Source organism: Octodon degus, unplaced genomic scaffold (assembly GCF_000260255.1).
Source record: "Octodon degus isolate 3935 unplaced genomic scaffold, OctDeg1.0 scaffold00079, whole genome shotgun sequence".
NCBI classification, from domain to species: Eukaryota; Metazoa; Chordata; class Mammalia; order Rodentia; family Octodontidae; genus Octodon; species Octodon degus.
The window spans coordinates 5,694,487-5,718,149 of record NW_004524655.1 but is presented as its reverse complement, the minus strand read 5'-3'; the positions used below and the strand labels follow the sequence as shown (position 1 = coordinate 5,718,149).

The following is a 23,663-nucleotide window of genomic DNA, read 5'->3' as shown; positions in this document are numbered from 1 at the left end:
TGGGGGATTGAACCGCAGTCCCTGTGCTTTTGCTTAGCTTAGCTTGTTCTAAGTAGGTGCTTTAGACCACTGAGCCATCTCACCAGCCCAAGGATCATTCTTATGGATACTTCAAATATGAGGAGATAAGCATAGTGGTAGGCAGGGACTTGCTCAAGGTCACGTAGCATGTAAATGACAGTGTTAGGCTCCATTTTGGATCTATCTGGCTTTCATTGCTTCTCCTGCAAACGTTGGGCTACACCACTAGCATGTGTTGGGGGTTATCAACTACACCTTATATTTCAATATCGTTGTACCTGGAAAGATTGTGAATAAACCCTCAGTTCACCTCTTTAATGCTGAGTGTCTTCATCTGTTTTGTGTGCTATAACAATATTAGTGAGACTGAATGCTTTATAAATAAAAGAAGTTTATTTAGCTTCTCGTTGTGGAAATTCAAGAGCTTTCTGCTGGCTTCTGTTCAGTTCTGTGAGGTCTTCATCATGGATGCCTTCACCAGGCAGGAGCACGTGTAGAACATTCACATGGGTGAGATAGGAAGGAAGAGACCAAGGAGGGCCAGGTCAGGTCTTTTCTTCTTCATTTTTTTTTTTTTTCCCCTTCGGAACCTGGGATTGAACTCAGGCCCTTGCGCTTGCCAGAGAAGCGCTTATTCTACTGAGCCATCTCCCCAGCCCCTTCATTTTTTTTTTTGCGGAACCAGGGATTGAACTCAGGCCCTTGTGCTTGACAGGCAAGCTATTCCACTGAGCCATCTCCCCAGCCCCACCCAGCCTTTTTTTTAAGAAGTTGAGACACGATCTTGTTAAGTCACTGTGTCACCCAGACTGGGCTTGAACATTCAATCCAGACTATCATTTCAGGTATAGCATGCACCTAGTATTTGCCTTATGTGACAGGGTCAGACGCTGCTCTTTTCCCATGTTGTACAGCTTTGTGGAGGTTTAGTTGCAGTAGTGTGTTTATTCTCCTTTCAGGTAAGTCATTTACACTCGGTGCTACATTGTCTCCTCTCTTCCTATTCAGTGGTGTGTCCCAGTGTGTTGTGGATCAGTGGTTGGTTGACTTCCAGAGCCAGCAAAACTTCACGAATTGCTGGACAGATGTAGGTTCACCAACTTTTTAATTTTACCAAATAAAGATGAGAGAAACAAAAACCAACCTATTATTGCACCCCTTTTTATTTAAGAAAGGACATTTTGAGAAACACCAAGAGAGAAAGAACAAGATCGCAAACTAAAGAACCAATTTAAAATTTGAATACATTTAGCTTTATCCGAGGGAGATATTGTGTAGTGGTCATTTTTTGGTAGTTCACTGCAAGCTGTTGAAAACTTTGTTATGAATTGGAATTGTGTTTGGAAATGCCAGGTCTAGTTGGTCCAAATTCACTGAAGAAAAGAAACAAAGACTCTTAAATTTCTGAGTTAATGGCAAAGTGATATATGGAGTGGTCCTGTGACCTAGTGCTTCCCAAACCTTACTGAGCTGTGACTCTCCCAGGGAATTTGTTTAATAAAACATTCTAAGCTGGGTATGGTGGTGTATGCTTATAATCCCAGGACTCAGGAGGCCAAGTCAGGAGGATTGTTGGGAGTTCAGGACAGCCTGGACTGCATAGTGAATTCAAGGCTGGTCTAAACTACATGGTGAGACCTTGTCCCAAGAAAACCACACCAAACCAAACCACATTCTAAACTATAGTCAAGAAAATTTTAATTCAAGAGATTGGGCACGGGACTAAAGATTATTATTATTTTTACATTTCTTTAGTTTTTTATGGATTCAAATGAAGCCAATCTGTTAATGTTATCCAGGGCTGTGAAATAAGCCACTTGTGAAGTATACAGCAGCACTGACTTTTTTTCCTTAGCATTCTGTGGGTTGGCCAGATTCAACCACATGGTTTTTCTCTACCCTGTGACATCAGTTGTCATTTTAGGAACCATACTGCTTTGGGATCACATCTGGGACTGGAACATCTGAGTGCTGTCAGCCATCTGGAGCATCTCTGTGTTCCTCCAAATGGTCTGTTTTCTCCATGAGATCTTTTTCTCACTCAGTAGTCTAGCTGAAGGCTCTTAATATTTTTTTCTGTAAATAACAGTATTTTTTACAATTTAATAATAGTATTTTCTGTTTTGTTGGTCATGCTGTCTCTTTTGCAAGTACTCAGCACTGTAGCACAGAAGCAGCCATAGACAGTATGTAAAGGAATGGATGGTCCTATGTTTCAATAAAACTTTATTTATGAAAACAAGCTGTGGGCCACATTTGGCCCTTGGGCTATAGTTTGCTGACCTCTGGTCTAGCCTAAATCTCTGTATATGGCTGCTGGCTTTTCCAAAAAAGCCAAAGTAGCAGCTGCTAGGCTTCTTAGGGCCCTTGCCTGAACTAGAATAATGTCAGTTGTCACAGTCTGTGGGCTTAATCAAGGCTCAAAGATAGCACAGATTCAAAACAAAGAGGTGTAGACCCCAGGTCTAAGAATGGAGGTGTGGCATGTCCTACAGAGCTGGAGGAACTGTTACTTCCTGTCTTTGCAAAGAGATTGGTACATGATCCATGGCTTGGCACATGGGAGTCATTGCTTTAGACATAGGGTTGCAAACTCAAGTGTTAGGGGTCTAGGTCATAAATGTAAATGAGACAAGTGGTCCAGGTGGGAGTCAGGGAGTCAGGTCCATAGTGAAGTCCAGAATATATCAATTGACAAGAGGGCAGCATCCCTTAGTTCCAGGCCAGTGTCACCAGTAGGAATGTAGGGACAATGTTGCCAACTCCACCAGTGTTTCAAGAGAAGCCAGACATTCCATTTTCTTTCCTTTTTTTTTTTTTTTTGTGGTGAAATCTGATTTTTAAATATTGGCAGATAATTCCAATTATTTTAAACACTACAGGCCAAACAAAACATGTCTGTGGGCTAGACACAGTCTGCCAATTTGTAACTGTTCCTCCAGATCATGAATAAATTCAGAGTTATGGTAGTCGCTCCATTTGTACTACTGTGAATAAATTAAAGAAAATGAAATTATATTAACAAACCTGTGCGCGCACGAGAAAGAAGTGGCAGTCTTTGTTCCTATTGTAGAGGGATGGAAACATGTCAGAACTATTAAGGCCCCAGAGTAAATGTTCCCACGAGCCACAGACCATTAAGAATCAAGGGCCTTTTCTTTTTAATGACACACTTCTGATGTTTTTCTTCCCAGGTGCTGGCAAAAGAGACTCACGGTAATGAAATGGTGCAAGTGATCACTTAATGCCTGTCAACTGATGCAGCCACAAAATTGTGCTGTTAGTGTGTCGTGAGCAGTTAGTTGAGTTGGTGGTGTGCAATTTACTCTGTGTGGTCGTTATTGATCAGAGCTTTTCATTATTGACAGTGTCTCCATCTGCTGTTTGCTGTTTTTAGGGGAAACCACCCTTTATGACTCAACAGCAGATGTCTGCTCTTTCCAGAGAAGGGATATTAGATGCCCTGTTTGTTCTCTTTGAAGAATGCAGCCAGCCTGCTCTGATGAAGATTAAGCACGTGAGCAACTTTGTCCGGAAGTGTAAGTTTGGGGAGCTTTTGCTGGAAAGTGATCCTGAGAGAGCAATCTAGAAGGAATGCTGAAGGCAGAGTGAGGGGGTAGTTAGTGACCGTGGGTAAAAATTCAGGATGCACCAGTTGTAGTTGTGAGACTGCGTGGTTGCAAGTGGCGGAAACTCAGTTCAAAGACTGAGTTTATTGACTCATGAAACTGAGGAATCCAGGAATGAGTCAAGTTTTAGGCATCGTTGGTTCCAGGAACCTTGTTGATAGCCTTTGGCCCTATCTTTATACTTACTCTGGGCTAATATCCAGTAGACATAGTGTTGAGGATGCATGACATTTAATTATAATATATCTAATGATGCTGGGTTATATTCTTCCTTCCTAAGCCTGTGTTCTACCAGTGAGCTATACCCCAGCCCCTTAAGATGATATTTACCTTTATACCAACGTAGTCATAAAATATCATTTAAAAAAATTGTACAAAAGGGGATGATGAAGGCAGAAGTACCTAGTACCTATGAAAATCACATATTGGCCCTATCTTCACTATTATTCTTTTTAAAAAATCTTTTTATTTATTTATTTGGTACAGGGTCTCACTACGCAGCTTGGATTCATAGTGGTCCTCCTGTCTCAGCCTCCCCAGTGCTGAGATTACAGGTGTGCACGACCACACGGTTTCGGTGACTGACATGGCATGGGGCAGTAGGGCATTAGGTACTGGGGATCAAACCCTGGTCCTTGTGCTTGCCAGGCAGGTGCTCAGACCGCTGAGCTATCTCCCCAGCCTCTCTCTTCACTATTTCTGACTTTGCTTAGTTTCCATTTGTTGGGGGAAGTTGGCTGCTAGTACCCTAGTTTCATATTCTTGTGTTATGCTAGTTATTTTCAACCAGTGGTGATTTTATCCTCCAGGTCTCTTGGTAATATCTGGAGATGTTTTTGATCATCACTGACTAAGAGGCAGGGAAAGGTGGTACTGGCCTCTAATGGGTGAGCCAGAGATACTATGAAACATGTTATGATGCTCAGGACAATATTCTGTAACATAGAACTGTCTGGCCCATCATGTCTATAGTATCATATTTGCAAAACATTGCCTTCCACAACATTGTAACCAATGACCCTAAACTTCAATGGTTTGAGACAATAGTTACTATTTTACCTCTTAGGAGTTTGTGAGCTGACTAGACTCAGCTAGGTATTTGCCTACTTTATGAGACATTAACCAGGATTACAATCACTGGGGTTCTTCCAGGTTGGAATAATTGAAGTGGCTCACTCAGTGTCTGCTGTCCTGGCTGGAAGGCTGGGCTAAGATGGGACTCTGGGATGGACTGGATCTTCTGTCCCTCTCCTCCTCTTCTTCCTCTCTCTCTTCTTCCCTTCTTTTCTACCTTCCTTCCTTCCCTCCTCCTCCTTTCTTGTTTTCTCTTTCCTTGTGTTCTTTCCCTTCCTCCCTGCTCCATAAAGTCTCAGGGCCTCTTGCTGTTCAGATGGTTCTTTCCTGGGACCCTTAAATCAGGGGCCTGACCTGTGATAGCTATTGAGAATCAAAGCTCTACCAGCACATAGCCATTCCCATTCATTTATGTATTGTCTATGGCCACTATAATACTGTAGCAGTTGAGTAGTTGTGACTGAGATATTTTAAGTTTTGTAAGTCATATAATCTCAGTTCCAAGTCATGAGCTGCCCACAGGACATGAATCCCAATTGGCATGGCTCAGTGACTGGCTACCACACCCTTCTCGATGATTATGTTCCATTGGGAAGTTACAAGGTACTAGAGAAGATTTGAGTTGGCTCTACTTTGGGTCTTTTACCTACCAGGGTGTGAAGTGTTGTGATCAGCTTGTCCAAATTTCCAAAGTGGTCAGGGCACTGTGATTTCCAAGACTTCCTAGACTGGGGCTGTGCAGTTACCCAGAGAAGCCATAGATGGTGCATATGTAGAACTCATGTATGTCTGTGCAAGTGACCTTCAGGATTTTATTTGTGCTTTGTTCTCAGCTTCATCATCTTCAAAGTAGGGGGAACTTCTATCTAATCAGGCTGTGAATTAGGTAATACACAGACCTGGCTTGTATTGCCTGGAACGTTGTAGATAATAAGTGATACTCCATGACAATAATCACAAACCTCAACAATATTTAATACATTGTATATCTTTCAAATGCACTTGGGCCATTTGTTGATTATTCTTTATTTGTTTGAATAAACTCCTACCTTGGTTTTCTTGAATATTTAAATCCTTCAGTTAGGAGTAGGAGGGCAAGGAAATTACAGGACAAGACAAGCCATCTCCAGGCCTTTCGTTAGCTTTGAGACTGCCCTGCCCGAATCTTAAAATCAGTCATCAAGAGCCATTTTATCATCAGAGGCTAGGTTATGTGGAATATAGATTTTTTTTTTTTTGTTAATCTTTCTTCTGGGGAACTGTTTCATATTTTTGAAGAGGCTTCCTAGGGAGTACCATGAAGAGGCCATGATTGAAGTCCAGTGATTACATTAGTATGATTTTTTTTTTTCCTCCTCCTTTTTGAGTTTCTATTTTGGAATATGAGCTTTGCCTTTCATGTGAAATGTCCATCAACTGTTTCTGCCCAAGTCTCTTGAGCGTGCTGATAGGGGTAGAAATCTTTTGGGGGGCTACCTGAGGAAATGGAAGAGAGACTAAAGTCCTTGAATAGGACCTCCAGCGGAGATGCTCCTAACCTTGGGCCAAAGGCAGCAGGAAATAAGCATCTAGGAACTAGAAAAGGGATTTCTGCCTTTGCTAGTTATAGTTGTACATTGTTTAACCATTGGTATATTCAGAGAAATGGATCTTCAGGTGATTCTCTCACTGTGTGGGCATCGGCTCACTATGTAGCTCAGGCTGACCTTGAACTCATTATGTAGCCCAGGCTGGCCTTCAACTTGTGACCATCTTCCTGCCTCAGCCTCTTGAATGCTGGGATTACAAATGTGCACCACCAAGCCCCAAATTAAAGATTCTTAATTCACTTATAAGTATAAATTTGGTATACAGTATGAAATTTCAGTGTATATGTATTTTCACTGTGTAGTGTTAGACCAGAGTCATTAGAACAAAAAAGAGCAATAGCCAGGGAGATAGCTCAGTAGAATAAGCCCCTGCCTGGCAAGCGAAGGTTCTTGAGTTCAATCCCCAGTACCGCAAAAAAAAAAAGGCAAAAAAGAGCAATAAATCAATCATATCCAGCTTCCATCCAAATACTTAGATGATAAAGTTACAATTTATATTTTCATTACAGTATTTTGAGTCCTTACCCTCCCCTCACTTAATACCCATTGGGTTCATAACTACTATAAATCAAAGGACATAGGGATCAAAGATTAAGGTGATTTTGGAGTTATAGACACAGCTGGTGTGTCTAGAAATCATGAACACCTTCTTTTTTTGGCTTTTTGAGAGAATCTCACTGTGCATTTCAGGCTATCCTTGAACTCACATTGTAGCCTAGGTTGACCTTGAACTCACAGTGGTCCTCCTGCCTCAGCCTCAGCCTCAGACTGTGCCACCACACCCAGCTATGAATAGTCTTTTTTTTAAATAGTTATAGGCCTGATTTTAGCATTTCACCTGTTCACCTCAATAATCCAAAAGCATTTGGATGAAAAAAGGTAAGAGATTTGCAGTGGTTTCATAAAAGTTTTAGAGAGCATCATGGTTTTGCCAACAAAGCAGTTTGTCTGCTTGTGTGATTGAGATGCCTGGTAGTCTCTAGTGACAGACCCAGAGTTATTAAGTTGGACAATGCTGTAAGCAACTTTGGGGCCCAAGGCCTGATGGGAAATTAAGAGAGATTGGCCTTGTGTACAGGCAGTGATGAAATCGGGTTCAACACAGGAAGCTGCAAGCCAGTGCATTTGATGAATTATAATTCATTCTCAAATACTTGATGTGAAAGAAACATGGAAAGGGACAGGGAAGGGAGACTGAAGATGTGTGGCACAGCATCTTCAGGATAAAGGAAAGTATAGTATAGCTTTTAGTTTTGCTTCCACATTGTATTCTCTGTGTAGATGCTCTGGCTTTTTTTTTTTTTTTTTTTTTAAAGCAGATTTTGTTTACTTTTTTCCTGTGTAAAAGCCGTGTCATAGCTACTGCTGGAACTTGAGTCCATCTGGGTTTTTACAAGATAGTCAATGAATTCCTGGTAGGGAAACTTGGTGAACATTTTCTTTCCAGAGGTCAGAGGTCAGGGGTCAGGCAGCTGTAGGTCTCAGAGATGGCATCAAAGGGAGTCTTGGCCAGGTTGCCCACAATAATAGTGCAACCCCTGTCAGAGGCATAGCAGTCATTGATTCCAGCAGCAGCAGCTGCTTGGGCACAGAGGCTGAAATGATGCCAGTGCCTCTGGGGGCGAGGATCACATGTGCCAACAAGAGCTACAATGGCTGTCATCTTGCAAAGGACAGTGGGGCTTGCTAGTTTTGTTTCCTGGTAGCCTATCCACACAGGGTAGGTGGAGAAGTTGGCCAGGATAATGCCCCTCAAATGGTAGTGGTGACCCCTCTTTACACACAGACCAATGTGACCATTGTAGTCCCCAGAGGCAATAAATGCCATGAACCTCCTGGTCAGCACCAGTTTGCTTCTGCAGGGCATGATCTTTAGAGCTTCATCCTAGAGCTATGTGCCCAGGAAAAAGTCAATAATCTTAGACTCCTTGATGGGCAGAAAGAAGAGGTAAATTTTCTCCAGAGACTTCATCTTCATGTCCTTTCACCAGCTGGCCTAGCTTGATGATGGGAATTCACTCCTCGTCCTTGTCCTTCCTGCTATTATGGCCTCAGCCTGGCCTGGTCCAGCTCTTGCCATGCCAATACCCTTGATAGCCATTTCCGAAGCCTCTGGAGGAGCCACAGTGGCCACCTAGGGACCTCCAGGCTCTTCTACTGTGCCAGGCTGGTGTTTTCCTGAGGAAGAAGATTTTTTTTTTTTTAAACTGTGGTCATAAATAACTCATGCAGATCTAACCATTACTCTTGCTTGGTCCCCCCTAAAAGGCCAAGGAGGGTGTCTTCAGGATGACTGACTTAAGTGAGGATGTGGCCTGTGAGTAGGAAAACTCTCAGTGTGGGGCAGTTCATCATGGATGGCTTTGAACTGAGATCATTCAGCTCCACCCTTCCAACAAAGGAAGTGGGTGGGTAATGACAGTTACAGTTGCACTAGCTACTTTATCACAGTGCTACTCGATGACTGGTATGAAATGGTCTTTCACTTTGTTCTTCTCATTATGTGAACAACTTTTTTTGTGGAGCTGATTGTGACTCTAGAATGTGGCATCCATGGGGAATTGGTTGCAGGACCCTGAAGACATTCAAATTCCTTATATAAAATTATGTATTAGTTTCACGTTACCTATGCATATCTTCATATGTACTTTTAAGTCATCTCTACATATATTATTCAATAGGAGGCCTGCACATCTCTTCATTTGTGTAGATTCAGTGTAGTACTTGGTGCATGGCAAATTCAAATTTTACTTTGTGAAACTTTCTGGGTTTTCCCCCCACACCCAATTATTGTTAATCTGTGGTGGGTTGAATCTATGGATGTAGAATCTGTGGATGTGGAAGACTGACTGCTCTCAACGTTTTCTCTGGCCACTTCGAAGTGGCCGTCCCTTGTACTGCCTGGTGCATTCTAGTGTCTAGGGGGCGGATTTCAAGATAGTCTCTTGGTCTTCCACATGATGGCTTTCTTTGGGATCCTCCAGGATGATTGATTGGTTGATTGTGGTGCTAGCAATGGAACTCAGGGCCTTGTGCATCATGCAGATATACTATACCACTGAGCTACACCCCCAGCTCAGGGTAAGTTTGGTTATAGATGTCTGTGTCTTCAACTGGCCTAAAATCTCTGTATGTGATGTGGTTTCCCTCGTAATGTTCAGGATTCCATTTTTAGGCCTCTCTGTTCCCCCATATTCTCACAAGTCAGGAGGGTCCCCGCATGTCTGGTGATGTCTCAGCTTAGTGTATTTAGGATGTTAATAAAAATAATGTAAGATTCCAAACAAACCAACTGTTCAGTCCATACTTGCAGGTTGATGATTTCTGCCTGAGAGCCTGGACTTAGAAAAGGAATAAAACCATGGCATGCCAAAGATGGTTGCAAACCCCTCCGGACCTGTGGCACGTCAGCCCTGCAGAGCAAATGTCGGGGCTCCTTTTGGTCCTTCGAGCTAAAACCTTTCTCTTTTTGAAAGCACTGCTACATGTTGAGATGTGACAAAATACTTGAGAAAATCATCTTAAAGGAGGGAAGGTTTATTTTGGTTCAAGGTGTCAGAGGTTTTAGCGTGCGACCGACTGGCGGCATCACTTTTGCCCTCTGTGGAAGCAGAGCACTGTGGCCGAGAGTGAGTGGCAGAGCAGAGTTCCCACCTCACAGAAGCCAGACAGCACGAAGGAAGCTCCCTTCTATACAGCAAAGCCCCTCTCCAAAAAACCATTAAGCGATGAGTCCATAAGTGGATGGCTCTGTTGATGAATACAGAGCTGTCATGGCCCCACTGCCCCAAAGGCCCCATTTCTGCATGCTACTTCTTTAGAGACCTAGCCTTAAACACATGAGCTTTTTTGGGGGGAGGGGGCATTTCAGATTCAAATTATAACATAAGGTAAGGAAGGCATTACTATGCCTGACACAAGGCAAGCAAGATAAAACGAGCTAGTGGGATAAAACGGAGCAGAGCACATTTAGTTAGAGTAGAATGATCAAAGTTGACTGAAACAGGAATCATGTTGCTTATGTCACATCATAAGCCAGTCTAACTGCTCATAAGCACCTTTGACCAGCCACTGCCCCACAGCCTTCAGAGGAAGAAGAAAAGCATGATTTGGATGCTCCCTCCCTGCTTCCTAAGTCTACAAGGATCAAATTGTTGCTACCATGGAAACTGTACTTTGGAATTTCTGGAGCTCTTAATTTTAACTTAACATATAAAAACACTTTTGTGCTGATTTTATAATTATTCATGATGGATTGGAAAGTGACTGAATGTCTTCTGACAGTGAAGGAAGACATAAGAACACTTTAAAAAAAATTCTTTTTTCCCCCCTTCTCATAAAGATGCACATATTTGAAGGGCTTTGTTCATCTGGGCGTAACTATTCATCTCCACAGATTCCAACACCATAGCTGAGTTACAGGAGCTCCAGCCTTCGGCAAAGGACTTTGAAGTCAAAAGTCTTGTCGGTTGTGGTCACTTTGCTGAAGTACAGGTGGTAAGAGAGAGAGCAACTGGGGACATCTACGCCATGAAAATCATGAAGAAGAAGGCCTTATTGGCCCAGGAACAGGTAGGACTTCAGGCTCAGCCCCTTTCTGTACTAGAATGTTTATCGCAGAGATGTTCAGCTGCTGAATTGGCATCGAGGAACCAGCAAATTTTCCTCTCGCTCTCTGATTAATTGTGGTTGCATGGGTGAGGAGCTGTCCTGTGTTCTTTACTCTTCTTGGACTGCTGTTGGTTAATTTTGAATGCAATAAATTTTCATTGATTTGTTCAGAGCCAAATTAGCCTTTTAACTAAAGAGTCTAAGATCATCTTTCTTTCGTGGCACATTATAGAATAGATAACATGTGCTTTTGTGCACACTGTAGATACTTGTAATGTGGGCATACATATTTGATTTTAAAACAGGCCTTTGAAGACATTAAATGAAATTGTTACATAGCTAGGCCGTTGCTTATTTGAGAACAGGTTAAGAAGTTATCTTTTCAATTGTGGTACTTTTCATTCTCTTGAGAAAGGCTTTGTCTCTAGACATATTGATTTATTTTCAGTGTTTTAGAGACAGCCATCAGCCGTGGAGTTCAGAGATTAATATATTAGTTACAGGCATTCTAGTGTACATCGTGTGTCTGATAATGTGCCTAGCTCTGTGGGATGCCTGAAAAAGGAATTAAACGTTCAGGGTTTAATAACAGTCTTAAAAAGAGCGGGAACATGCAGATTTATGAAGCAGGTGCTCAGTAGCTAAAGCATCATAGGGGAAAAACAGTTAGCAAATTCATTAATGATGATGGGAGAGGAGATGGGGATAATCCAGAGACAGAGAAAGTCTCTTCTGATGAAGAAATACAGGTTCTGGGAATACAGAAATGGTGAGAACATGCTAGGCACAGTGTGGCTGTGTGACATTCTGGAATTTGGGTATCAAGATGCTCTGCAGGTACGTGTGAGTGTTTAGTGGTTTAGAACAAAATAAACTGAGGAATGGGGTGAAATGAGGATATTTGGGTGGGAAGGGGGAAGATGGGAGAAAAATCTCAAGAACTTATTTTTTCTGTGTGGTAAAATATACATAACATAAAATTTACCACTTTAACAATTCTTATTATATGATTCAGTGGTGTTAAGGAGTATTAGTGTTATACAGGTATTTCTGGAATTTTAAAATTACCTGTAAGAGGAATTTTGTAACCGTTATGTAATAACTCCCTGTGTTAGCTTTTTGTGGCTGTGACCAAATACCTGAGAACATCAACCTGAAGGGGGAAGAGATTTATTTTCCCTGGTTTCAAAATTTTAGTCTGTGATCGTTCTGCCCCATTATTTCTGGGCCTGGAGTGAGGCTGGGTATCATAGTAGGGAGTGTGTACCAGAGCTGATCACTTCATGGCAGTTAGGAAGGAGGGGAATAGAGAGAAGCGGAAGGGGCCTTTCAAGGGCACACCTCCCAGAGATTCATTTCTGCCTAAAGTTTCCTCCACCTCTTAACTTGAGATCAAGCCTTCAAACACAGGAGCTTGGGGGGGGGGGCATGTAAGATCTAAACCAGAATGTACCCCTCCTCCAAATACCATTTCTGTATGACAGTTTATTTTGTGGGGTGATTGGAGATCATTTAAGCTGTTGCAAGGAGGAGGCTGAGATCCCAGGCTGGTCCCAGGGACTTCGGTGACTTTGTATGGCCTCTAGTCAGAGAAACAGCAAAAGGTAGGAAGCTGCTTGTTAAGACTGCAAGAATGATGTGCCCTCTGTGTTTTGGAATAAAATATGAGCCATATTGTAGCAAGGGAAAAAAAAAATCACAGGACGTTGCAAATAATCTGGAAGACAGGAATGGAAGATACTCATTCAGCCTCCCGCATCTAAGTAAAAACTATCTGTCATCATTATACCCTTCCTGAGCATTTGTTTTGTTTGGCACGTTTGTAGGTGTTTGAGTAGAGGCATTGGATGTAGCTCGACCTTGCAGTGCTTATGTTTTAGGTAGGAAATAAGAGGTACCACACTGCAGGCAAAGACTAGAATTGTTGAAATATATGTGCCTTCCTCAGGCACATGACCTGAAGTGACTGTGTGGGATGTGAGCTGAGACTTTCTAAAGTCATACACATACAGGAGTTAATGAGAACCATTCATCCATTCTTTAATAGGGTGATTATAAAAGAAAAGTGGGATTCTTCATGGAATCATGGTCAGGATTTGGAATTTAAGGGCATAAGAAAAGAGAAGCCAGCACAGGGGAGGCAGAAAGGGAATGTCAGAGAAAAGGTTAAGGAGAAGTAGTGTCCTGTAAACATAGCCTGTCACTTGGGACAGGTCAGCGCACTTGCACAGGGTACTATGACTGCTGGAAGAGATCCTCAGAGACCATTTACTCTGATGGATGCTTCAGAGGTCAGACCAAATGAGTGGTGAACGAGTAAAAGTAGACTGTTTGGTTCATCTGACCTCCAATGAACACCTTTTATGTGCCAGGGCAATAAATCACTGGGGTTAGGCTGCTGTTTCCCAAATGATTTGATTAAGCCCTAGGGCATGCAAGGTGGTTTTAAGTAGCACATGGACAAATGATTTAAAAACATTTGACTATTCAATATTAACTAGCAGGGCAAAGCCTGTGACTTTCATGGTGTTAGTGTTAGAACTAGCCAGAAGAAGGTATATTTAAAATTAAATCTATTTAGCTTTCCGAGACATCACAAATTTATAGAAAAGTGGCAAGTGCAGTATGCTTGTCAGAATTTGTAAGAGGAATGAAAGCAGCATGATGTGTGTGTGTGTGTTTGTCTTATATATCCTACATCTATGAATTGGCACATAAAACTCACCATCATGTACAGTTTAAACGTTTTTCTCTATACACACAGAGATGTACACACACACACACACACACACACACACACACACACACTGAGTCTGCCAAAAAACTTATACACAGTTCAAGAGAGAAAACCTGTATAAATATTTTAATACTAAACTTACTGAGATATCATGACATTAATACAAGTTACCTTTGGCATCTGCTTTTAATAAGAAGGACGCAAAGTGGTGGATTTTTAAGTTCCAGACATTTATTAGTATGGCCTTGGGTAACCTTGATCATTGAGATTGCTGCACATGCCCTTTCAGTTTCTTCTCTAAGGACCAGATGTATAGTGGGTTTTCTGTAACATACGATATCCTCTAGGGCCCCCATGCAAAGGTAACACCACGTATTGGAAAAAAAAAAAAAGCCATCATGTGAATTTTCTTCTCATGAAGTATGTGTTTTTGGTGGACTGTAAGTGTATAGTTAGCCCTCTGTATTGAAGGATTCCATTTTTGCAGTTCAGTCAGTAGCAAACTGAAAAATATTTGGTGGAAAAAATTACATGTGTATCGACTGTGTAGATTTTTTATTTTCATTGTTCCCTATAAAATATATTATAACTCTTTCCATAACATTTATTATTGTATTAGGTATCATAAATAACCTAGAGGTGATTTAAAGTATAGGGAGAGATGTGGGTAGGTTCTATGAAAATACTGTGCCATTTTGTATGAGGGACTGTAGCATTTGTGATTCTGTTATTTGCCAGGAACCTGGAACGAAACCTTTGAATGGGTACCAAGGGATGACTGTGTTTTGGGGTTTTTTTTTTGACTGTGTGTTTAAATACACACATATATAGAGAGATTATATATACACATAATATAGGTACAGTATGATATTTACACACATGACAGTGTCCTGTAAGAATATATCTACACATAGCGTATATACGAACATACCCATAGAATATGTGTATGTATCTATACATATCTGTAGGATTTATTTCAAGCAATTGATTTACATGATTGTGGAAAGTGAGAAGTCTATAGGCCACACTAGTAAGCTGGAAATTCTTAGTACAAGCTGAAGATGCAAAAAAATTATACACCGTTCAGGAGAGAAAACCTGTATAAATATTTTAATACTAAACTTATTGAGATATCATGACATTAATACAAGTTACTTCTGATGCTTACTGTTAGCAAGGTGCAAAGTGGTGGACATTAGCATCTGTGATTCTGTTATTTGCCAGGAACCTGGAACCAAACCTTTGAATGGGTACCAAGGGATGACTGATGACTGTGTGTTTAAATACAGACATATATATAGAGAGATTATGTTATATAATATAGGTACAGTGCGATATTTACACACATGACAGTGTGTATCATGCTGCAGGCTTTCTTTCTCCTCAGCGAAATAGCAATTTTACTCTTAAAGCCTTTCAATGTATTGGAGCAGTTCCACCCAGAATACTGAGGATACGCTCCTTAGAATTAACTGACTATAAATACTAAAATAAGTGCACCTTTAAAATTCCCTCACAGAAATTATTTGATGGAATAACTAGGTGCTATGGCCTAGCCAAGCTGACATGTAAAATTAGCTATGAGAAACTACAATTCTTTTCTTCTTCAACCACTTGACAGTAAGTTTGCAACTTGGTGGCCCATTACTTCTGAGTACCTTAATGTGTCTGTCTGTCTGTCTGTCTTTCTTTCTTTCTTTCTTTCTTTCTTTCTTTCTTCTTTTTTTTGTGGTACTGGGGATTGAACTCAGGACCTTGTGCTTGCCAGGCAAGTGCTTATTCTACTGAGCTATTTCCCCAGCCCCTACTGTGTATTTCTTGTAACAGGGACCTTGTCTTAAGAATCACAATGTAACCATCAAAATCAGGAAAACAGTCATGATGCATTCCTGTTGTCTAATCTTTAGATCCCATTCAAGTTTTACCTGTTGTCACAATAACAACCTTTAGAACAAGGATCCAGTCCAGGATCATACAGTTTTTCTGTCTTGCTATGCTAGTCTTCGATCTAGATCTGTTCTTTACTTTTTTTTTTCCTAGGCTTTTAGGAACTTGACACTTTTGTACTGATGCTTTAGGCCGGTTACTTGGTAAAACTTAGCTTTGTCAGATGATGCTCAGATTCAGGTTACAGCTAGCCCAGGCCTGGTGAGTGTGTGGGAGAGCTTCCGGCTACCCTGTGCCAGGGGGACCTACTGGTCCCAGCCTAGGTGCAGTGTGGGTGAGACCCTCTTCCACCCCCTTGGGACGCCCCCCAGCACTCCGCAACACCTCCCCTACCCTGCCTGCCCTGTAGGAACTTCTGCTGTGTTCTGGGAACCCCCCCCCCATCCAGTCCTAGCCCAGGCCCGGTGAGTGTGTGGGAGAGCTTCCTGCTACCCTGTACTGGCGTGACCTATTGGTCCCAGGCCAGGCGCAGCATGAGTGACACCCTCTTTCACCCTCTTGGGACACCCCCCATCCCTCTGTAGTAACCCCCCACACCCCACCCACAGAGTAGGAATTTCTGCCCCATTCCGGGAACCCTCAGATCCAGTCCTAGTCCAGGCCCGGTGAGTGTGTGGGAGAGCTGCCTCTCCCCGCTACTTCACCTTGTCCCCTCCAGACTCAGCTCAGGCCTGGCATACAGGCCTAGGGTAAAACCCTGAAGCTGCAATCCCTGCAGAGAGTGTAGGGGACAGAACCACTCAGCTAGTCCAGGAGCAGAAAATCTTGCCAGAGGGGCACAACAGGTTCACCCTCAAGGGCAGTAGCAAAAAGGAGCTGAGCACAGCAGCCAGACCCAAGCCAGGCACAGATTCAGGTTACAAATCTTTTGTAGGAACTATCCCAGGTAAGGGCTGTGTTCTGATTTACCCAGCAGATGACACTTACTTTCAATTTGTCACTTTCTGGGTGATGTTCACTTACAGCTCCATTAAGTGGTATCTGCCACGTATGTACCTTTCCTCTTTGTACCTAAATTAGTGTTTTATGGGAAGATCTTTCAGAAGATAGAAATGTCCTATTCCTCACAAAACTTTCAGTGTTTTCATTCATTTATTTATGTGGAGCTGCCTTTTCCTAGTGCAGTCAATGAACTGCAATCTGTTACTCTTATTTTTATACTCAGACTGTCTCTTTTACTTGGCATTTGTGTCCATTTGACAAATGTCCATCGTTTTTTAGTGCTTTCTTGTTTTCTTTTATTGCAAGATGTTCGGGCCTTTCTGCACATTTACTTTCACTTTTCTACTCCTGTCATCAGTCATTTCTCCGGGGAACCTTAAACAAGGTTAAACTAAATAGTAGAAATTGCTGCTTAGGGGCCAAGATCTGGTTATGGGATATGCAAATTGCTACTGAGGTATCATGCTTTCAGACTCTTTTCAGTGGACAGTGCTAAAGGTATGTGTATATGGCTGCACTATATGTACTTGTATACCCCACATACATACAGGCACACAGACATAGTTGTACACATGCACATGTTTAGCTCTATACTCATTTCTGTGTGTGTACTGTGTATTGGCTTCACAGGACTCATTCAAGTTTTCATGTTTGTAACCTTATCAGCTTCCTGTTACTATAACAGATAACTGAGGTAATGAGTTTATAAAGGAAAAAGGTTGATCATGGTTCACAGTTTGGCGGTTTCAGTCTGTGGTTGGTTATTCCCGTGGCTTTGGCCCTGTGGCAAGGTGGCCCATCATGGCAGCAGAACAGAGCAAACTGTTCACTTCATGTCCTGGGGACAAAAGAGAGAAAGATAAAGTGGCTGGGGTTCTAATATCCCCTTCAAAGGCCCCATGACCTGAACACTTTTCCCTCAGCTCTCTGTCTTAACGTGTCCCTGTTCCATAGACCGTGGGGTATGACTAACCTTTCCCCACACAGCCTTTTGAGGGATGCTTAACTCAGCCATAGCGATAACCTGCCTCTGACATTATACCCTTGAAATTTTTATTTTCTGCATTGCATGTATACTACCCACTGTCTGTTGATATTTCTGGTCCTTTTGTGGGTCCAGGTAACCTTTTCTAGGCCACTCCACATGTGGATAGCTTCCTTCGGGGCCCCTTGACACCCTGAATCAGGCCTCTCCCACACCTGGTTGCCAGCTGGTGCTTATACCTGTTCTGTTCTGGATCCTAATGTTCTCTGTCTCTGGCACCTGGCATGGATGCTTAACTTTTTCTACAATTACAGAAGGGAAGGTAAAGAGAATGAGAATTAGGTTCGAAGTAAGTGATTTGACTTTGTAAAAGATATTAAGTAAATAATTGGACAGATACTATGTTAGACCTGACAAAAATTGGGAACAAAGTATGCAAACAATGGATTGGTGAAATGCCAGGTTAAGTGATTTTTTTTTCTTCAAAATTTAAAATGGAAACATCAGTTTAGGCTTAAAAACAGAAGAAAGGTCATGATGGTTTTTTTTTTTTTTTAATTCTTCATATTAAAATTGTCTAAAAGATTTCTTTTCCCCCTAGGTTTCATTTTTTGAAGAAGAACGGAACATATTATCTCGAAGCACAAGCCCTTGGATCCCCCAATTACAGTATGCCTTTCAGGACAAAAATAACCTTTACCTGGTGAGTCTTCATCTTTTTGAAATGAAAAAATCTCTCTGATACTCAGATACCACAGTTGCCAAATTGAATGTCTGTCTTGCCCCCGTGGGCCATGACACCCCACATTTATCCCGTCACTTTTCTGATTTCGAGGTGTCTCCCTGTTCTCTTTGTTCTAAAGATTAAGAGCCAGCCCATTTAGAAATGCCTTACTGACTGTTGGGTACTGTGGCTGTGGCTGAAAGGGCAATAATGAGAAGTCATTTATTTGGGAATGGTCTGTAACTTCTTTTAATAGAATCTCACTTTCATATTTTTTTCATGATTGTTACAAGACAATGCAGAATACTCTTACTTGTGGAAGCTAAAAGTTGATCTCACAGAAATAGTACGATGCTTACCAGCAGCTGGGTAGGGTAAGGAGAGCGAAGGACAGAGATGGGCTGGCCAATGGGTTAAAAAATATACTTAGTAGAATTAAGTTTTGGGGTCCTATAACATAGTAAGCTGAGTATAGCTCATAATAATTCATTGCATATTTCCGAATAACTAGAGAGTTATTTTGATTTTGCATATTCCACAATAATCATTGAGAATAATGCTCATTCTTTTTGATGTCTGGTCTCATGAGACTGGATATTCCACACAAACAGACAATAAAGGTTTGATGCTGTGTTCATCACTGAGCCTTGATCATGGCACGTTGTTTAGATGTGTTGAAGTCCCACACCGTATCGCATCAGAATGTACAATTATATGCTGTATGAGATAGAAGGGAATGTGCTCTGTTGCTCTAATACTTCTCTCTAGGGAAACAAATCTTGATGGTGATATATGTTCCTCCTGAGCCTTACTTATGCCCTGTGAAAACTAAATTGAATATACTCATGTATGTAGTTTGTTTGCAAAAATGGTGTGTTACCCTCCATTTGGCTTTTCACCTTATAAAAGATTATCCCAGGCATCGTTATATGTTAGTACATACAAATCTACTTTTTTGTGTGTGTGCTGAGGATTGAACCCAGGGCCCGCTTCATTCCTTGATTGGTGATGTAGATTTCCCTGATGAACAGAGAGCGCCTGTGATCGAATTTTAAAATTCCCTTGGGGCCTTGACTTTGTCTAAGTTCTTAGGTGATTAGATTCCTAAAATTAAAGAGCATATCCTAGAAACAATGTTAGTGTCTGATTCAGCTCTTAAAACAAGACTATCCTGTTAGTCTTGAATTAAGATAAACTTTTACAGATGTGCATACACACACACAAACACACACACACACACACACACACACACGGTAAAAGAGAGGTGGACTGTTGTCTTGAACTTTCACTGAGCAGTTTTTGGAGCTTTCACTGACTATTTCTAATCTGGAATAAGCAGTTTATTTGCCAGTACTTGTAGAAAAGTTCTATCTTTGTTCAACCTTTTGTGCCAGGGAGTTGGGAGACTGGTCTTTCTTGCCTTGTTTCATAAACTGGTATTTCTCTTCCTGTGATTTAAAGTGTTCACCTTTTCACTGTCTGATTTCATGAGACTGCTGCTTCTTAAAAGTAAATGTTGTTGAGATGCTTTGGGATTTCATAATATTCAGGTTAATTTTGGTAGAGGTAATGACAAATTCTGGTTGTTCTATGTAAAAGAACTCAGTGGAGGAATTGTCATTTGCATGTGGTACACCACTACTCAGCAGCTTCAGAGATGCTTGCTTGCTGCCCTTGTGTCCACTGATATTGATCGGCTGTGTCCCCAGGAAAGACACTCAGCTGCGGTTTTCTTACATGTTAACTATAGTAGTTCTTTTAGAAATCAACATTTTTCAAATTATGTCTTCAGAGGGTAGTATCTGGGTATTTTGAAAACTTCCCATTTGAAAGCATTATTCTTATTACCACCAGCTGGCTTTGCCATAGTACAAAAGACCCTCTTTTTTTTTTTTTCTTTTTCTTTTTTGTATTTAGGACAGGGTGTACAAGGTGTACAGGGTCTCACTGTGTAAATCGGACTCGTAGTGATCCTCCTGTTTACAGCCTCTCAAGTGCTGGGATTACAGGCATGCGCTACCATGCCTAATCTCAATCACTATCTCACCCCGGGGGTGGGGCTGGCATTGCAGGCCAGGGGATCAAATTCCAGACCCCTGTGTCTGCCTAAGTAGGCACTTTAATCTGCTGAGCTATTTGGCCAGCCCTCTTTTTTCTTAATTGTGTTAGCTGCTGTGGACTTCTGCTTGGATAAAGCTTTCTGGGAATACGTTGATTGGGCATAATGACTGGTTCCCTTGCTAGTACATTCTCTCAGTCATAGAGGCCATTCTCTTGGGCAGTTTGGCTGGGAGGCTAATTTCTTGATCCTGCCACTGGCATTAACATACTTAGCAGTGTCTCAGTTTTTCCACTTGCCATCTTGTGAAGTGGAAAAGATTTTAAAAACATCTACTTTCTGGAGTTCTGTTTGCCTCAGCACACTGATACTGGATTCAATGACATTTTTATACCCTTCTTTAGTACCTCAATTGGGTATTGTAGGATCTTGCAGTTATTTCTTTGCATTTTCTTCTCAAGTGCTTTGGTAAAATATGGTCTAAGGGTATAGTTCTCTTATAGAAATCCAAACTTAGCATAGGAATTAAATTTTGATCATAGAGCCACCATCTGTTATCTATAATTCTGAAATACCCAGAGCTCTGAATAACCTCAGGTTCTTACAGTGCTTGCTTGGCAGCAAAACCCAACTTAAACTCAGTTTGTAGCAAAACCTGACCCAAGCTTTCCGTACAGTCTTTATTCATTGCCTTTAGAGTGATGATCCACATTTTTCTGCAAAATTGTGAATGCATTTGATTATGAGATGATATCCCAGATGCTAAGGAGGGTGTTATGTAGCATGTCTGCAATACACAGACCACTTTATCATTAAAATCTGAAAAATTCGGGACCCAGAAACACTTGTGCTGTGAGATAAAGGGACCTTAGATCTGCAACGGAATGAAGATTGTCTATTGACCACCTACAAATCTAAGCCTTAGAAATTTGGGGAGATTTGCATATTGTAGTAAACTCTGCTGGCAGAGGAATACTAATTTGTAATGGTAATGCAGCTTAATTGAAGATACATTTTAAATCAATGAAAAAGCAAGTAGGACTCTGCATCCTAGAAATCTTTCCTTGCTGTCTCGTATCTTTCTAGTTCTAGTGTTGCCGTGTGAGTCCCAGCCTTTGTTTTCTTTTGCCTACATTACTATGAAAACCTTCCTGAGTATTCTCTGCCATCTGTCTCCCCCACCTTAAGTCTTCCATGCACTGTAACCAAGTCATTCAGTTATTAAAATTCTCCAGCCCTCTGGATGAAGTTGAGACTCTTTAACATAGTTTCATAATGCCTTTTTCACATGTCCCTCAGAATATACTTATGAAGTATCATTTTTCTCCCTTTATTTTACATTCACTTTTGCCTTGGACTCTTTCTCTGTTGACCTGGCCAACTTCTAGTCCTCTTTCTGTACTTGGACCAGATGTCAGTTCTAGAAATCCTTCCTGAACTCTCCATTTCTGGGATGGGTGCTCTTCTGTACGCTCATAACACCGTCTGCTTCTCCCTGAGTGGCTGTTGGTCTCTTCCACTGGGCCACATTCTATATAAGAGGGGCAATTATATTTCTCTTTGCTTCCAGTAGAGCTTTACCAAGTAAATGTCTGAGAAATATTCATTGGATGAATACATGATTAATTTCATGAAAATCTGATTTACATACAGATTTACTTATTGTGTTACAGAAATCATATTAAGTTAGCAGTGGGAGTTTTGCTCTCTAAAGTATGTAATTTAAGACAGTCTTTGTAAGATTAAAAAAAAATTAGAGTACAGTGCAAGGAAATTGAACTTGGGTTCTCTTGAATTTTGATGGTTAAAAATATCCCATGTCCGGTGACCAATGAATGTAGCTTATGATTTTTTTTTTTTGTGTGTGTGTGCATAGAAAATGGTAACAAACTCCATTGTAGCATCTGGTTATGTATACCAAGGCTAGTCCAGTACAGTATTCTGGCAGGTGGCCCACGGAAACTGTGCTTTGTTGATCTGGTTCATTAAGAAATCTGTTCAATTCTGTGTAACAGATGCCTTTATCAGTGTCCTTTGTGAAAGTGCTGATCTTTACAAAGAAAACATTGTTTCACAACTTACCACCTGAGGTATGCTGTATTTAAGTTCTTTGTGAATGTCTTTGTATCAGTGTTTTTCATGCTGAGGGGCTCTTTAAGCTACCCTGGCTCTCAGCCTATTGTAGTTGACCATCAGCCTCCTTTTTGACCTTACATTGTCTTTTCTCTGTTCATTCCAAAGGTTTTTTTCCACTTGCCTATGGAGAGGTATTAGTTATGGTATAGGCTCAGCTACTGTAACAAACACTCCCCAACATACTGTCCAGAGGGCTGGTGAGATAGCTCAGCAGACAAAGCGCCTGCTTAGGCAAGTGAAGGGACCGGGGTTCTGCGCCACTACATGCTCGCTGGCCCTGTTCCCCCAGCGCACTGAGCTGGCCACTGAGATTGGGCATGGTGGTGCACGCCTGTGATCCCAGCACTGGGAAGGCTGAAAACAGGAGAATCATTACAAGTCCAAGCTGTGTAGTGAGATGCTGTACCAAATACATAAAAACAAACAAACAAAACCATACTGTCCAGGTTGGTGAAACAGTTCTGTTGTATGTGGTAATTCAAGGACCCAGGTTCTTTCTCTCTTGTGGCTCCTCCCTTCCTTAAGATGTTGTCTGCCTCTTTATGGTTGAAGTTGGGCCATTTCATGTCTCTGTTCCAGCTGGCTGCTAAGAGAGAAGAGCAGGAATTCAGAGCAAGCAAATTCCTTTTACCCAGGATGATGTAGAAGTTGGACCCATCATTTTCTCACACGTTTTTGTCAGCCAGAACATCTCTCTAGGGAGATTTGGATATGTACTGTCTAGCTGAGTGGCTTATATCCAGGTAAAATTCTTAGTACTATGGAAGAAAGGAAGGATAGATTTAGGGATGGGGAGCTGGAGTTTGAAGCTAGGCCCTCTAGCTCCACCTTCCTTATGTTTTTTTAAAAAATTTTTTGTTTTTCCTTCACTGCATTACACTGCTACATCCAAAAATCACTGCTAAAGGAGTCATATTTTGATATGTTGCTTGGGGTTAGTTTGCCATCATCCTATACCTGTGCGGTTTTGTGGGTAGTGTTTCCTTCAGATATAGGGACAGTTTGGAAACGGACTGTCTCTAGATACTGACTCCATGGGCTTTGTGCACAGTGGCCTGGATTATCACTGGGAGTCAGGAGAGAGTTAATGAAGGCAACTCTGTTTATTCGACTGAAATGTGGCAGCTTACGATAGTTTTGACAATGAGACATGTGCTGTTTTGATCTTTTGGCTAAGATTGTAAGAATTTTCAGGCATGTCGCAAAACT

The 23,663-nt window shown here is 41.5% G+C and overlaps 1 protein-coding gene across 1 annotated transcript in view; it reads left to right on the top strand.

Annotated features, from left to right (window-relative positions):
* The window catches only part of Cit (citron rho-interacting serine/threonine kinase), a 174,148-nt gene that overhangs the window by 3,760 nt on the left and 146,725 nt on the right, over window positions 1–23,663 (top strand). The window contains exons 3-5 of the mRNA XM_004636241.2: window positions 3,419–3,560; window positions 10,710–10,885; window positions 18,137–18,238. Coding sequence (XP_004636298.1) covers window positions 3,419–3,560; window positions 10,710–10,885; window positions 18,137–18,238 — 420 coding nt within the window. The remainder of the gene's footprint in view (window positions 1–3,418; window positions 3,561–10,709; window positions 10,886–18,136; window positions 18,239–23,663) is intronic.